The 16,360-nt window shown below is 57.2% G+C and overlaps 2 protein-coding genes across 14 annotated transcripts in view; one reads left to right on the plus strand and one right to left on the minus strand.

The window, feature by feature from the left end:
• Positions 1 to 10,436, plus strand: part of NOC2L (NOC2 like nucleolar associated transcriptional repressor) — a 90,995-nt gene extending 80,559 nt beyond the window's left edge. Inside the window, exons 18-19 of the mRNA XM_025186660.3 lie at positions 6,571 to 6,693; positions 8,758 to 10,436. Of these exons, the coding sequence (XP_025042445.3) occupies positions 6,571 to 6,693; positions 8,758 to 8,918 (284 nt within the window). The 3' untranslated portion in view covers positions 8,919 to 10,436. The remainder of the gene's footprint in view (positions 1 to 6,570; positions 6,694 to 8,757) is intronic.
• Positions 10,428 to 16,360, minus strand: part of SAMD11 (sterile alpha motif domain containing 11) — a 397,470-nt gene continuing 391,537 nt past the window's right edge. For all 13 annotated transcript variants that reach the window (XM_075906866.2, XM_075906862.2, XM_075906863.2 and 10 more), the window contains 2 exons: positions 15,879 to 15,989; positions 10,428 to 12,266 (listed from right to left, as the gene is read on the minus strand). In XM_075906866.2, the coding sequence (XP_075762981.2) occupies positions 12,021 to 12,266; positions 15,879 to 15,989 (357 nt within the window). In that variant the 3' untranslated portion in view covers positions 10,428 to 12,020. The remainder of the gene's footprint in view (positions 12,267 to 15,878; positions 15,990 to 16,360) is intronic.

Raw genomic sequence — 16,360 nt, forward strand, 5'->3', positions numbered from 1 at the left:
GTGCCCCCCCTCCAAGCGCTGCGTGCCCGGGGCCGGAGCTCCCACCCTCCAAGGCCACACGCCTGGGGCCGGAGCTCCCCCCCAAGTGCCACGCGCCCCGGGCCGGCGCCTCCTCCAAGCGCCGTGCCAATTCGTGGTGCTCCCGGGGCCGGCGCTCACCGTGCGCCATGCGCCCGGGGCCGGCTCCGGCACCATGCGTGCGCCACGTGCCCAGGGCCAGGCCAGCCCCGAGCACTTGGCAGGCGCACACGAATGGCCCCGCGGGTGCCATGGTGCCCGCGGGCACCGTGTTGGGTACCACTGAGCTTATCGGTTACCCAAACGGTTACACGCGGCTCCCGTCCCGTAGCCAACGTCCCAAGATCAGGGCGGCAGGCAAGAGCCTGTACTCCCTGGAAGCCGGCTTAAAAGCCAGCTCCCAGCACACTGGCTCCTGGGGAGTCACCTGCTGCCTCTTGCTGCCGCCCCACGTGTAACTCTTGACATTTTCAGCGGTTACACAGTTTCACAATTACACGTGTTTTAACAGCCCATTGACTTGGCTCTTCCATGCAAATGTTTTAACTGGTTAAAAACCAGTATCAGAGGTAGGGATAAGCTGTGGTGATACAACCGGCTGGCTAGCTTCTGCCGAGCTGCAGCAATGCCGAAGGGGCAGGAAAGGGGGCTGCTGATACACCCGCCACATGGAACGGAGTTTGCACAGCTCCAAGCAGCCCCTCTCCAGCCTGCTTCCCCCAGTAGCTTCCCTAGCAAAGTGTGGAAATGGGTTGGATGCTTCCAGAGCCACCTGCATTTGTAGAAGGGGGGATGTGGATTTGATCGATTGTTCTGTCTAGGGCGGGGGGCGGCAGTGGTAGCATTCCTCTCATTTGCCAGCTGACGGGGCTCTCTGGGGGGGGAGACGGCGGCTCCTGGCAATTATTAATGGCTTGGGGAGAGGTGCGGGATTGCCTCGTCATGAGGCAATTAGCGGCGAGAAGGAAGCGTGGCTGCATTCTCTCTCCGGGCCGGGCTGTAATGAGCAATCTGTCCGCATTAGGCGGTGATATGCCTCTAATGAACTTGAGCAGGTTTCTTCGTTTATCTGTCACGTAAGCATATTACATCAGTATGGGCCGGGGGGGGGGGGGGAGGAGAGGGAGGCGAGATGGTCCAAATATTTTCATTTATTAAAGAAATAACCGTGGTTCTTCTGGAGGGCAGATTTCCTGGCGTGTGCCCTGCATGTGGGAGTAGCCAAGCAGTCCATAGGCAGTGTGTTCTCTGGGGTGGGGGATAAGAAAAGGGATTATTCATTTTAGCAGGTAATTAGTCACTCCAAGTGTTACTGGGTAGGGGCGGGGAATAGATTATCAATAGATGATTATTGTACAGCTCTCCCCCGAAGCTGCTTGCCCAGCCCTTCATGGCTTTGACCTCTTTCTGGCTCGGGTTTTCTGGAAGAATGCGGGTGTGTTGGATACAGGCGATGGCCCCAATTCTGTAGCACGTACTGGTTGGTCAGACCCCTCGAGGGGGTCCTGGTCTAATAGAGCATCCCAGGGACATGGCGTTAAGGGTGAGACAGCCAGCGCCCGCTCGCCAGTGGGGTTTGACTATGTCCCGTTCGAGAGTCCCCACTGTGGGGTTCCTGGTGCAGGAGCCTGACAGCCCTTCGGCGAGAGGGAGAACGTGCGGAGAAGCAGAATGCAAGTGTGCGTCTGAGAAACACCTCCTTCAGAGAGCTGCTGGGATTTCCAGTGTGTGCGTGGGGGGAGCCACCCATCTCCCCGGCAACAAGCAGCCAGCCAAGGGGCCTTGCTTTGTGGGAGATCAGGGCAGAGACTAGAAAGACGGTGACAGAGCTTTGGCAGATTTTATTCCTCCAACTTCTCAGTTGCTTCCCACTCCCTCCAGCCATCCTGCTCTCCCTTTGCATGTTCGTGTGTCCAGCCGCTAGGTGAGAGACCCAAGGTTTTGTGTGGATTGCATGGGCCCTGCACCTCTTGCCTCAAGACACTTGCCGTGTGCCGTAAGCATCTCCTCAAAAGCCAAAACTCCAGTCAGAGTCAGTGAGTGATGCAAGCCAGACTTTTCTCATCCAGCCCTGCAACTTGGCCTCCTGGACAGCAGCATGGGCTGAGGAGGAGGCTCGGTACCATGGCAGCGCATACGGTGTAAATTGGGCCACTGCCCTCTGTTGTATCTCAGTTTTCCCCATCTGTAGAATGGGAGTAGTGGTGTTTCCCAGAAGGCGCACAAGGCCGAGTTTACTGGTGTGCACAGAGGCTTGGCTCTGCTGGGCTGGAGAGCACTATGGAAAGGCGACATGTGTGCAGACAGGCACAGGCTCGCTTTACAATGAAGTTACGTGTCATTCATCTCTGGCCCTTGGCCTCCAACACATGTTTCTGATTAAGTCCTCTCCAGCTGCTGCAGAGGGATTTACCCCTTGGGAATGGGTGGAGCATCTGTTTTAATTTCTTTGTTTGGGGCCAGCTTTTATCTTCTTCCCCCCTCAGTCCTATGTGGTGTCCTTCGCTTGACACTGACCCAGCACTACAGGATCGTGCAAATGGCCTGTCGGTGAGCGAGGCAGAACACGGTGATCACTGGAAGGCTCTTCGGGGTGTGGAACTCTGCACGGAGACTGGGAGGGTATCTTTGTGCTCCCGTTTTATGTAGGGATGTGATAGTGTAGTTGATTAACTGATAAGCAAAAGCTTATGGGGCAATGCTATAGACTACACGCATTTCCCTCCCTTGCCCCGTACATTTTTTAGCAGGCTACCCAGCTGCCCGGCTCAGTCCTGGCTCATGCCAGTTCCAGGACATACTCCCCCTTCCCCCATCGTGGCTCTGCTAAAGTGTATTAGGAGCCAGGCAGGCAGGCAGCCCAGCTCAGTTCTGGCTTGTGCTGGGTCCAGGAGCTCAGCTCAGCTCCCCCTAGACAGGGGCTGCTGCCACCCCACGGTGCTGCCTCTTTATCAGAGGCAGCAGCACAGGGCGACTCACAGCCGGTCCCTGAGGGGAGCTGGGTTTTAAACTGGCTCTCCTTGCTGACCAGCCAGGGCTGGCCCACAACAGTTTGGCACCTGAGGTAGGGAGTTCAAATGACGCCCCCATGCCTCCTCGCTCGGGTCTCAATTTTCTGGGTCCTAGTGGTGCCCCCCCCCCCCCCCCCCCCCACACACACACCCACAGTCTGGCACCTGAGGCGGCTGCCTCAGTTCGCCTCATGGCAAGGGCAGCCCAGTGACCTGCTCCCGCCTGGCACTCTGATACAGAGGCAGCAGCATGGAGTGGTGGGGGTTGTCCAGGAGTGAGGCCGGAGTACGTTATCTGCCAGCTCCGCCCCCAGGGACTATAGACTAGTCGACTAACCGCTAAGAATTCATGAGGTTACTCGACTAGCCAGTTAACCGATATTTAACGTCCCTCGTTTTATGTCGTGTCCAGGAACTGAGGTGGTGCATTGGGCTCGGCAGCCACAGCAGCTCCAGGTGACAAGACATTGGCCCATCTAGTCCAGTCTCCTGTCTCTGAAGCTGCTGCTACTGGCCGGTGCCAGAGGAAGGTGGACGAGCTCTGCGCTGGGGCCCGATGGGACTATCTGCCCCCACTATTAGGGCTTATTCTGATCTCTCGGTAGCTCGAGCTGGGCTTGAAGCATGAGGTTGACGGTTCCTTGCAGAGCCAGTGGGTTGTATGCGTGAGTCACATGCCGCCAATCTTCATCCAGCCCGTCCCGTTTTGAACCCTGCGAAGCCTTTGCCTGGGGCTCGGGTTTGTTTGGCCACGTGCATCCTGCAGCCCACTCGTTTGGCAGCACGGCCGGGCAACTCGTCAGAATGGCTGCAGCCTCCCGGGAGCGCTGGCGGCTTTCCCGTCCTGCCTGAGCGCCGCCCCCTCCTCCCCCTGCACCAGTAATAGCTTCATCATTAAAGTGATTCATGCAGACTTTACAGCGCCCGCTTTCCCACCAAATTGTATTAAAAGTCAGGCTAATATCTCCAAGCCGAGTCAGCAGGGACTCCTGGAGACAGGGGGGCGGGGGAGGAATTGTGTGCTGAGGCCTCTTGGCTCAGAGAACTGCAGGCAGCGTCGTTCTGTTTTATGCAGGCTTTGTGCTGGCAGAGGGGTGGGCTGGCATATGGCATCCGGGCGCCACGCTGGTGCTTAGGGCTAATCCGGTGTTGATTGCCCTGCTCAGTGTCCCAAAGAGGAGGCTCTGGACTCCCCCAGTTCCTCCTCCCTGGGTGGGACCAGCCCCCAGGTGGGTGTAGAGTTGGAATGAGCCTTGATTCCACTTCCCATCTCCTGGCTGCTCCTCGCCCCAGCCTGGCCCCATGCAGGTGAGCGGGCGCAGGACCCTGCTCAGGGATGGGCATGGATCGTCTCCCTGCCCTAGGGCGCCAGAGGGCTGCAGGGACCAGCTGATCCATCATCCGGGGGCGGCCGCAGGGGTGTAAGAGAGAGAAAAGTTGGTATTTTGTGGTGCCACCGCGGTGGGGCCATGGAGTAGTCTGAGCTCGAGACAGGTGCCTGTGTTACAATAGAGGTTGCTCTCAGGGTCCATCCAGCCCGGGCAGGCTAGCGCACTAGCTGTTGAAATGTCCTCGCAGTGGGGGGAGAGGCTGGCTGCCCCAACCGCAGCCAGGCTGGGTGCCCCGTGTGTACCAGGGCAGGCAGCACGGGCTAGCAGCAGTCGACTACAGGCAGCCTGGAGCGGGAACCAAGCCAGACTTCTGAAATACTTCAGTTGCAGATGAACCGGCGGGGGTGGGTTTTTTTGGCAGTGCCCCTTTAAGGCCCTGAGGCCAGCACATGAAAGTGGGGAAATTAATCAAGAGCCTGGTATCCCGTTCTGCGCTCAGCTGGGCTCAGCAGCTTAGCCGGCTCCTTCGGTCTCTATCAGATGAGCTCTCGGAGCTGCTAACCGGCGCTGACAGCCCCTTTGGCTCCCGCTGCATGATGAATTGGCGGGAGCTTTTGTTCCTGCCTTGTCCTGCGTGTGCAGCGATAGGCTTCTCGGGTGCCCATCAATATTATCTGGTGTGGTGGGTAGCGCGGCTATCCATCTTCTGCCAGGCCTGCCCCCAAGGGGAGCTCTCTGCATGGCCACGGGGCGCAGGGTTGAGCTCCATTAGTCGGATCGTCTCGGCACCCAGCAAGCCTAATAAATGGAGGCCGGAGGCAGCCAGATTTCCGTTCAGAGACAGCAAGTGTGTGTGTGTGGGGGGGGGGGGGGGAGGGGATGTGAGAGCACTTGCAACCCACTTCTTAATGGCTCTGGCTGCAGCTCATTGAGTGGCAGCGCTCAGGTCAGCAGCCGGCGGAGGGGGCGGGCGAGCACAGAAGAAGGGCGCACAGCAGGGTGGCCAGGCAGCGTCCCACAGAGAAATGGTTCCTCCAGCAGCCCTGTGCAAAGGGGAAGGAAACGGGCAGGCAATAACGGGGTTCAGTGGGCGGTTGCTGGAGGGGACAGGACGCTGCGGGTGAAACTGCCCTGCCTGGGCAGCGTTGATGCGCCTTTGGACTGTCCCTGTGTCGGGGCAGGGAAAGGGTCTGGCCACTCAGCTGGCCCCAAGCGCTAATAAATGGAGCTGATGTCAACTACCTTGCTGAGAGCTGTTCTGGACCCGCAACACAGGGGCAGCCTAGCGAGCTTCGCCGTCGGCCCACCTCCCCTGTAAGCTGGCTGGGCCGCCCCAATAGGGGCTGAGCATGGTGGCAGGAGCTAGGCTGTGCCTCACCCCTGCAGGGCACCTGCCCCCGTGATGCACAGGTTGCTGGTGCTTAGGGGAGGCTGCATAGTACACGCGGACGCTGGTTCGGGGTTTAGCACCTCCTCATTCTCTTCATCTGGGTCAGGGCCATTTCCTCCTGCTGGCCTTTCCTCCAAACAGAAGGGAGTTTTTCTTCACACAACGCACAGTCAACCTGTGGAACTCCTTGCCAGAGGAGATTGTGAAGACCAGGACTTTAACAGCCAGCGATGGACCTACCCTCCATGAATGTATCTAGTTCTTTCTTGAACCCTGTTAGTCAGGATGGGCAAGGATGGTGTCTCTAGCCTCTGTCAGAAGCTGGAAATGGGCGACAGGAGAGGGATTGCTTGAAGATTCCCTGTTGTGTTCACTCCCTCTGGGGCCCCTGGCATTGGCCACTGTCGGCAGACAGGATGCTGGGCTTTAGTCTGACCCAGTGTGGCTGCTCTTATGTTCTCCCCATCTCCCCACCCTGGGCAGTAGTGGAGCTGTGACAGCTGCTTGCACGTCTCCTGGAGGCTGCCTGACTGGCCGCTGTGTGCGACACGAATGCCTAGCACTGCTCAGCCCTCGGCCTGCCCTGTCGCAACTGGCCCCAGCGGTGACTTCCTGGCCTCCCTTGGCCTGCTCCTCCCCCTTGCCCTCGGGGCGGCCTGTGGGCCGGGCTCTCCCATGCCGTCAGCCAGCGGGCTCATGGCTGTGGGACTGTCCCTGTCTCCCAGAGGAGGGCGCACCCCACAGCAGTCCCCTGTGGGGTCTTGCTGCCCCCAGGGATCTCAGCCGGCTGGTCGGTGTAACCGGAACAAATGAATTGCAGGAAAATTAAAGGCCAAGGCGGCGCAGGGCTCAGCAGAGAGCAGCGAGGATGAGGATGGTGCGTATGAGATCGAGGAGGAGGAAGATGAGACGGAGGAGGGAGAGGAAGCCAGCGACTCGGAGGGTAAGCAGCCAAGGCGGGGAGGGTGGGCGTGGGACCACGCTGATGTCGAGGGAAAGGAAGGGGAAACGTGGCTGGGGCTGTGGGCGTCACACACACACACACACGGAGAGCTTGGGAACCCCCTTCCCTTGTGCGCCAGGCGGGGGCCTCTGGCCAGGAGGGGCACCCCGCTGGAGGGGTCAGATCGACGAGCAGGCTGCCAGTCCCTTTCATCGCCTTCCAGGGACAGCCTGCTCAGCGGCTCAAGCCCTTCCTTCAGCCCCCCGCCCCTCCGTGCCCTCCCCTTCCAGGCTCTCCACAGGTTACGTCCACCGTCCGCACGAACGCTTCCCCTGAGCAGAGCAGGGGTGTTGCTTTTCCTGGCTGCCGGTTCTCTCCCCGTGGGGAGCAACAGGCCGAAGCCGCCGGGTGTTGGGTGGAGACGCCCCGGGTGCGTGGTGGCCGAGAGCGGTTAGTGCTTAGGGGGTTACGTGCATGGAGCGCTGTGGTGTCCAGCCCGTGTCCCTGTTCGTGACTGGTGTCTGGAAAGGGGCGGGTGTGCGGGCAAGAGGGCGGCTTCTCTGGTTGGCCCTTGCGGAGGGGCAGCATTGGGCTGTGCTTCCTGAGAGACCCCGCTTGCCCCGCGAGCCAGGTCTCCAGAGCCGGAAGCCCAACCAGTCATTTGTCCTGGCCAGGCCGAGCCCCACGCGTCTCACTGCAGCCTGTTGGATGCTGCTCCGTGGCGGATCCCAGTGGCTCGCTTCTGGCGGTGTTACCCTGCTGGCAGAGCAAGGCCGGGCCGGATGGCACCTGAGCCGGGGTGTTGCCATGGGCCCTGCCTGTCTGCAAGAGCCGAGGGGCTGGAGTGGGATCTCACCACCACGGTGCCCAAGCCCAGTGACTCCGTGCGTGGCTGTTGTGTCTCCTGTGAGGTTTGCGTTGCTAGCTAAGGGGAGTCCAAGCAAGAGCATTGCCCAGAACCGGTCTGCCGATGGCTGTGGTTTGGCACGTACGCTAGTGCCAGAGCCCAGGCTAGATGGGCATTGGATCCAGGCTGGGAGCAGTGCAGCTGGCGGTTCACTCTAGACGCCCAAGCCCCTGGCCATGCGAGGGGACATTGACCGGGGGGCAGCAGAGGGGAGCACACAATCAGGGCCTGGGGAGGGGGAGCAAGTGAAATCTCTCTCTCCCTGCTCCCTTGAAAGAGAGCGCCGCGCTTGGTCAACCGCCAGAGCCCTTTGCAGGGCGGGAGGAGACTAATTGGCCTGGGAGCAGGGGGAGCGGCAGGACCCCCGCAGGTCGGATCAATTTGCTTGGCGGGCCGCATCCGGCCCATGGAGGCCCTTTGCCCACCCCTGCTTTATGTCCAGCATGGCACTCGGGTTTGGCTGGCAGCAAAGCGGGCACCCTGTTCCATGGCTCCTCCCCGCCCTGGGCGCTCTCCGGAGGAGGAAGTGGGCATAAGACCCAGCTGTCCTCCAGCTCTGCAGTAGGCGGCTAAGTGGCCATGTGCTGGGGCGATGCTGAGTGACCACAGCCCAGGGGCCAGGCGCAGAGCGGCCCTGCCTCTGCTGGGATCCCATGGATGTGCTGGGAGGAGCTGAACGCCACTTGGGATTGGGGAGTTCTGCACAGCCCCTGGAAACCAGCTCTGCAGGGCACTCACAGATACCTTCCCAGGGACCCGGGCCTCCAGGAGGCAGAGCTTGGGGCTAGTTTTCCAGCTGGGGGCAAGTGTCTCTTGCTGATCTGTATTGGGGGGGAGCAGGGGTGGGAACTGCAGAGGGGAAAGGCGCTGGGTTACAGGGAACTGGGAGGAGAGAGCTCTGGGTATCTTAGGAGCTCTGCTAGGCTCCCTTTCCCCTCCCTGCTTCCATGGCATTTAGTGCGCACACAGCCTGGACTGGAGCAGGCGCTGCTCCGGAAGTCCTGCTGTGCTCTCCCTCCCGCTTCCTAGGAGCTGCAGCGGCACCCATAAATTAATTAGCATCTGTGATTAATTAGTGATGGGTCGCCGCGCCTCCGCCTGCCTGGCTCCCTCCTGATCAAGCAAGGTTTACACCTCTCTGCTCTTTCTGCCCGCAGGGGGAGCTGAGGAGGGGCCGTCCACCTCCAAGGAGACCCAGAAGCAGCTGGCATATGCCCGGCGGCTGTCCCCAGCCGACCTCGAGCTGCTGGCCCAAGGGGACGATGACATTGTGGAGGACCTTGGTGATGATTACTTTGACGACCTAGCCGGTGACTGAAAACTGCAAATACTCTGGGCCTTGGAGGGCGAGTTTGTGCCCTCCCAGCCAATCAAAGCCAGCCCTGGCTGGGGTCCCTCAAGGCTTCCCTAGGCCTGGTCCCCAAGGCGGAGGTAGGGCCGCATGGGACAGGCAGCCCTTGCGGGGTGGAATTTGTCACCGATGCAGCCGAGGTGCTGCCTGGACCTTCCCACCGGATTTGGGAACGTAGTGAAATTTGTGCCCACGTCAGGGCCAGCAACACCGCTCAGCAAAGGTAATAAAAAGCCTCATTAAACTCCAGTGCCTTAAATAATGCAGCGTTCCGCGCCAGCCTGCTGGCGCCCAAAGACAGCAGTCCGCGGGGGAGACAGGCTCCTCTGCCCATGCTGGGCATGCCGCCACGCTGCTCCCAGATTGCTTGCCGCGTGTCTTTGGCACGTCCCTGTCCCCGGAGACGTCCCCCGCTGTCGTTCCAAGCAGCCCAGAGCCGCGGCCACGCCCGCAAGCCGGGGGCGGAGGGGGGGGGCAGAAAGAGGATGATCCTGCAAACTTGGCAGACAAGCCGAAGGGAAGGGCCAGCCGGTCAGTTTTTTCTATCGTGCAGAGCACCCACGAAGGGGAGGCTACTCCCTGAGCCCCCTTGTCTTCATCCTGACGTGCAGCGCGGCTGAGGTGCTGCTTACGAGAGGGGTTTTCAGGGTGTCCCTCCAGCATGAGGGCCCAGCAAGCAAAGGGGACTGGCTTGGCCCTGAGCCCCCCTTACTGGGAACCCGGTTCCTGCCGCAGGGTCTCCCTCTGCTCAGCCTCACGGTTAATTACCTCGGTGCATTCCTTGGGGGGGAGGGGCTGCAATTCCCGAGAACCTAAGCCAATGACCTTTCCCGTGCTGCCTTAGCAGGCCAGGACTACACGGAAACAGGGGCCTTGGGGGCGGAGAGATGCGGAGGGGCTGCCCCAGAGCGGCTGAAAAGGAGGCCCATGCTGCTCCAGCAGGACTTGTCACGCAGCAGCCGCCTGGAGCAAGGGGCCCAGTGGAGGATACGTTCCTGTGCCACCTCTCTTCTGAGGAGTTCCCTGCAAACTCTGCCCACCCCACCCCCACTCCAGCTGTTGTCTGGGGCTGCCTGTCACGAGCACTCCCCCCCCCCCCGCCCTCGTCCCCCGAAACTGGGCTGAGCAATGGAAGGAAACCATTCTGAGGCTGCTGCCCTCTGGCAGGGCTTAGAATGGGAACAGCTGATGATGGGATTGAGTGAATGTTGGTGAAAAATTTCCAGGAGAAATGTTGAGGCATTTTCCCCTCCCCCCTCCTCCAGGCAAGCCACTGAGTAAAGACCCCTGGGGTGGGGCTTTTCACGTTTGTTTTTCCCCCCTTTTAACTTCTATGCAGGTGGACAATCACATGAAAAGCTTTGGGGGGAAGTGGGGCCAGTCCGCTGCTGCCCTGCAAGTGTGCTGAGAGGATAAAAACCGAGCCTGAGCCTGCCGTTTTGTCAGTCTGACGTTGCTTGAGTTTGGGATGAGAAATGTCCAAAATCCCCCGGCCCTTTTTTTTTTTTTTTTTTTTTTTTTAAAGTAAACCTTATTTTTGGCAAGAAACTTTTGCAATAACAGATTCTTGACACGCTCTGCAGTCACTTCCCATTCACCTTCTCCGCTGGCAGCTAGCCATAGGCTCTGTCCCTTGGTTGTGGTTCCGGCCCGGCCGCCCAAGTGCATGTGACCTCGCTGTTCACAACCTTGGGCGTGCTCCCTTCCATCGCTCAGCTGTGCCAGGAGGTTTCTTGCAGCAGTTGTAGCAGGTGAAGCAAAACCTGACACAGCTCGAGGGGCAGTGGGCTTAATGCACAAGAACTGAGCGTGCCCCCCCGGAGCTTAGACGTACAGTGAACAGATGCAAGAGGACCAGCGTGGCACTGAGCAGGCATGCTAAGGGGGGGAAGCAAAGACCCTTAGTAAATTAACTGATTTTTTTTATTTAAATTGATTGCTGGAAAGCATTTATTGTGATGGGATGGATAATGACCTTTTTTTTTTTTTTTACAAGATAAAGAAGCTAAGGTACCACCAAGCTATTTTTATAAGAAAAACGGTAGCACGTGCAACATTTAAACAAAAAGAGAGAGAAGTACCGTGTGTGATTGTTGTTCACAACTGTACGAGTCACAAGAGGTCAGCCCCAGGAGTTACCATCTTCTTCACAGTAGTAAAAACTTTACCTCCTGGTTTGCCTGACCTCCCTACCTCCTACGGGCACGCACAGGTACCTGCCTCATGGGCCTTAGCCGGCCACAATGTGCAACTACATCCACCTCTGTAACAAGGCTTAAAAAAATAACCCCTCCACAACCAAAAAACAATATCAATAAGTTTGCTGTACACAGGTGGGGGAGGGGGAGGCTGCTAGGAGGAACCTGGGGGGCCCTTCCCCCTCCACTATTGTTTTTTACATTTTTTTTTTCAAAAGAAAGTTACCAAAAATAAAGTCCTGGGAGAGGCTGGGGCCAAGGCGATGCCACCAGAGTCTGTCGTCTGCGTGTGCAGTGAAAGCACCGCGGCACCTCCTGCCCATGGGAGAACCGCCCAAGCTGCCTCTGCCGTACCATCCGCACCAAAGTAAACATGGACCGGAACGTGCCTTTTGTCTGTCTTTGGTATTGTTTTAAGAGCTGCTAGAGCTGCATAGACACCTGAACAAGGCGCTGAGTACAGTTTCTGGGAGGGGCTGGTTTGCTCAGTTCGGGGCTCTCTGCCTTGGCGGGCAGGGTCCTTCCCCCCCCAGCAGTTCTCCAAAGCCACATTCCCCCGAAGGCAAACGGATGTGCATTCCCATCTCTGTCCACTGCTGTCCCTCTGGCTTGGGCAAGCAGGAAGGGGGGAGCATAGCCAGCTTTTCTCGTAACCCATTGTCCCCACTTGAATTGCTTTCAATAAATCTTTGGATTTGTTTCCCCTTCTTTGAGCTTTTCTTATTTTTTTTTTTTAAACAGAAGTAAATATGTGCACACAACAACATTCCCTCTTTCCTTGTGCTGGGCGAGAAGGTCCCCGGGGCTCGCCCGCACATCGCTGAGTTCGTCACGCGGTGTCAGGATGGGAGGGAGTCGTGCGGCTGGGCCGTTACGACGGCGGCTTGGTGGTGTCGATTCCCGCCAGTAAGGAGGGGTTGCCGTTTTCCTGCTTTGGTGAGATGCGGCTAGTGGGGAGCAGGCTGCTGCTGTAGGGGGAGGAGATGCTGCCGGTGGAGGAGGGGCGGAGCTCTGCGGGCGCCAGGTCTCGGTCCGGAGGCCGCAAGCCGGGGGGCTGCATGGGGAATGCCATGGGGAAGCTTGCCATGTAGAGAACCCTGCCAACGCGCTTGGCCACCTGAAATGAGCAAATGAAGTTGCTTAGCAGGCAGCAGCGGGAGGGTGGACGCACTGAACGCTGAGCCTGCGTTTCCACGCAGCCTTGAATTTGGGAGGGGGGAGTCACAAGTGGAACCTCTTCCAGGTGCCTGCAGCCTAGAACCAACATGTCGGGTGTTTGTTGGGGGCGAGGGGAGGAGCAGGGCATCTTGCTGCTGCAGCCTGTTGCTTGCTCAAACAGACAGGTGGAACGACACAGGCCTGTGGGCAGTTGGAGAAGTCAGGCCTCTGGCTTTGGACACCACCTATGCCCAGGCAGAGCGAGCCTGGTTTAAACACTAATTAATAGTTTACACAAGGAAATGGGGGTGGGGCTTTGTGTCTGTGATGTTTTGGGGGGAGGCTTACATTTCCGGTGTTGTGTAGTAGCAGGTGTGGGCTCCACTGTCTGCCCTTTAACGAGGCAAGGTGCTGAAGAGCTATTAGTCCCCCTTGGGTTTGGGCTGGTAGGTGATGCATTGACCCATGATAAAGCCCCCTGCCTGACCCCGGCAGAAAGGCAAGTGTTTAACACTGGCTGGCTGGAGTCACAGTCTCACTGTGAGACTAGGTCCAGAGCCGCTTGGGACAGTCAGCCGGGTGGGAGCTCTGCATCGCCAACTCACTCCCCACCACCCACATCCTGAGCTGCATGATTCACACTGTGTTTCTGCAGTGATAAACTGAAGGGGGGGGGGGGCAGAGGCGGGGCAGGTCCTTAGCCAGTCAGTCCCCAGTCTGTAACAGTGCTTGGGGTTCTTTAGCCAACGCATGTTCCTGAATTGTGGCCAAGCTGCAGTTCTGCAGAAAAGAGCCTGGGGATGACAGGGGATGAGAAGCTGGATATGAATCAACAATGTGTCCTGCTAGCCAAGAAGGCTAATGGCTTATTGGGGAACATTAGGGGGAGTATTGCCAGCAGATCTAGAGAAGTGATTATTCCCTTTTATTTGGCACTGGTGAGGCCACAGCTGGGAGTGTTGTGTTGTGTCTAATTCTGCCCCCCTCCCCATTACAGAAAGGACGTTGACCACATTGGAGAGGGTCCAGTGGAGGGCAATGAAAATGATGAGGGGGTTGGAGTACATGACCTGTGAGGAGAGGCTGAGGGATTTAGGCTTATTTAATCTACAGACTGGAGACAGAGGGAGGAATTTGGAACTGCCCTTCAGGTAGTGAAAGGCTGCTATCAAAGAGGCTGGGGAGAGGCTGGTCTCTGAGGAGCAATGGTCTCAAGTTACAATGGGGGAGGGGAAGTCTAGTTGGTTATTAGGAAAAACTAGGAGGGTGGTGAAGCACTGGGATGGGTTCCCTAGGGAGGTGGTGGCATCACCGGCCCTAGAAGTGTTTAAGTGCTGGCTTGGCAAAGCCCTGGCTGGGATGATTTAGTTGGGATTTGGGCAGGGGGCTGGACTCGATGCCTCCCGAGGTCTCTTCCAGCCCTAGGATTCTGTCATTCTAAAGTCCATCTCGCAGCACACACCTGGCAGTGCCACCGCCTCCTGCAGCACCCACCTCCCTTGGGCAGTGGTCCCTAGGGCGAAGAGGCACAGGGTGGGGAGAAGAGAGGAGTAACATCGAGGCGGGTTTTAAATGAAGCACTTGACCGATGCCTTTTATTCTCTTACACTTCTCTCCCCCCCCCCCCCCCCACACCATGGGGGGAGAGTGGGCTCTAGCCAGGCTGTGCTAAAGAACCAGGGTTTGCGAGCAAGCAGGTGGCTTGTGTAGCCACACACCCTGCCCTCCAGCACATGCCAGTTTGGAGCTGGGACGCTCCTCCCATTCCTGGGAAGTCGCACGCCTCAGTATTTTGGGCAGGGAGGGGGGGAGCAGGGAAATCAAAGACACAAGCTGCGCCTCTAAGCAGAGCTCCAGGACATGCCCCAAGTAGACAGAGCAAGGCGAGCAGGACACTGCAGACCGCAGCAGGGATAGGTGGAGAGGCCTTAGGATTGTGATGGAGAAAAATGATCTGTTTGCTATTGAAAAACAAGCTAGTCCCTCCTCGTTCCTGCCACCAGCCCAATCTGAAAACAGCTTTGGTGCGGCACTAATGGCTGCCCAACTTTACATTAGGGGTGGAGGGTGGGCCAGGGAGATTGGCACAGGGGGCAGCACTCCCTCACCCCAAGGGTGGAGAAACATCTGCAGCATTTCTCACCTCCCAACCAGGGCCAAATTCCGAACCACGTTTCAGCACCTACCCAGCTGTTCTGCATTTAAGCCTCAATAGAAACAGGCTTGTGTGCAACCCAAACAACTGGGGGTTTCTCTTGGCAAAATGCCTCCTTCCCCCCCATGCAACTTTCACACTGCTGATTGAGGCGGGGCTTTCTCGCTTTTTAAAACCAGAGCTCAGCCCTTCTCCCAAAAAGCTAAACCCAACACATCTGTGCGCTAGCTGGAGCTCTCTGTTTTTAAGAAACGTAAGAGTTTTATTTCCTACTGAATTGATCCACAGGGAACAATTGCCCACAGAACCTTTTTATTAGACCCCTCATAAACAGTAAAGGCTGCAGGGAAAGCAATAAAGTTACCCTTATTGTTTTAACATAACAAATGTGTGGCTTGTGGGAAGTGGAAACTAAAGCTGACGGTTCTGTGTCGATGGTGAGTGTCTGTGTATCACCATTATTTACATAAATTCACATACATATGCATATAAAATTTGTGTATACACCTATATAAACAGCTATAATACAGCAATCACTATGTATCTTAGTGTACATATATAATATATTTTATGGAATGTGTTATTAATATGTCTAAATACCCATTCCAGTCATGTGTTCCCTGTGTGTGTGTGTGTCAATGCAGCTACATGAGTGTATCTGATCTGGATGGGTCGGTGTGCATTTTGCTTTTACAGAGACTGGTCACAAATGTTTCTTTCCCTTTTAACATTACCCTCCATTTAGAACAGCAGGGCCTTCAGACATTAGATTTTGCTTCCTTTCCAAAAAACCCACCCCAAAAACCCAGCATGCCAGGTATTGTAATACCAGCCCGTATTCCTTGTGTTTATTAGATTAATTGTGTTGAAATTCAGACCCACTGACCCAAACCAATGGCTCTAAAGCCCAGGAATCTGCTGGCTAATTATCATCAAGCGCTGAGGCTGCCACTGGGTTAGGGCCTGTCAGCCCAATGGTGGCGGGGGAGGGGTAGTGCGCCTGAGGCACAGCCGCTGCCCAAGGGGGCACAGGCGGCTTTGCCCACCCGTAATACAACCAGAGAGGGCTTGAGTTAGCCCTCCCTCTGCACAGCTCCTTGCCTGTGAGGGTGTGGGTGGCTGCGGGGAGCTCCTGCCAGCATGCTAAAAATAGCCACACTGACCAGCAAGCAAGCTGGTTTCACGGCCATAGTGCCCTCCTGCAACATGCTAGTGAATGACGCTGTCTCACCAGGGCGGCATCTTCGCTCTGCCTCAGTCACTGAAGCCCAGCTGTGGCACCGAGAGCTAGGGTCACAGCTCTGCACATGATCAACAGCGAGGGAGAGCTCCCTGGCCTTTTGTAAGAGAGCTTTTGGGGGGGGGAGGGTACAGCTTGGGTTGGTCTACATGGGAACAAGCCAATCGTAGTCTTACCTGTGATCTGATCTTCAGCGCCGGTCCCAATTTGAGTCCCATGTTGTTCAGTAAGTGCTCTTCGGTCAGAAGCGGCAGTGTCTCGCCATCGATCGCCTGTTCTCTGAATACCTGCAGACAAACCAAAGAGACACCCCTCCATGCTTACAAGTACCAGCGCAGGGCACATCACACGCCGCACGCTAACAGCATGGGAGAATGCAGAAGGGGGCTGCTGAATCCATTTATTAGCATTATTTGCTGCGCTGATCCCTGCGTATTAGGTGCTGTACAAACCCAGCAGAGAGGGCAGAGAAGAGCAATGATCAAATGTCTAGAAAACATGGAAAAATAGGTCTATGTTCCTTCTATGTTCCTTCATAGGTCATTTAGTCTGGAAAAAAGAAGCCTGAGGGGGACATCATAGCTTTCATGTACCTACGAAGGTTGTTACAAGGTTGGTAAGGATATCAGGGATGGTCTAGCGGGTGCTGGGGAGGGAT

Source organism: Pelodiscus sinensis, chromosome 24 (genome assembly GCF_052426305.1).
Source record: "Pelodiscus sinensis isolate ZL-2025 chromosome 24, ASM5242630v1, whole genome shotgun sequence".
NCBI classification, from domain to species: Eukaryota; Metazoa; Chordata; order Testudines; family Trionychidae; genus Pelodiscus; species Pelodiscus sinensis.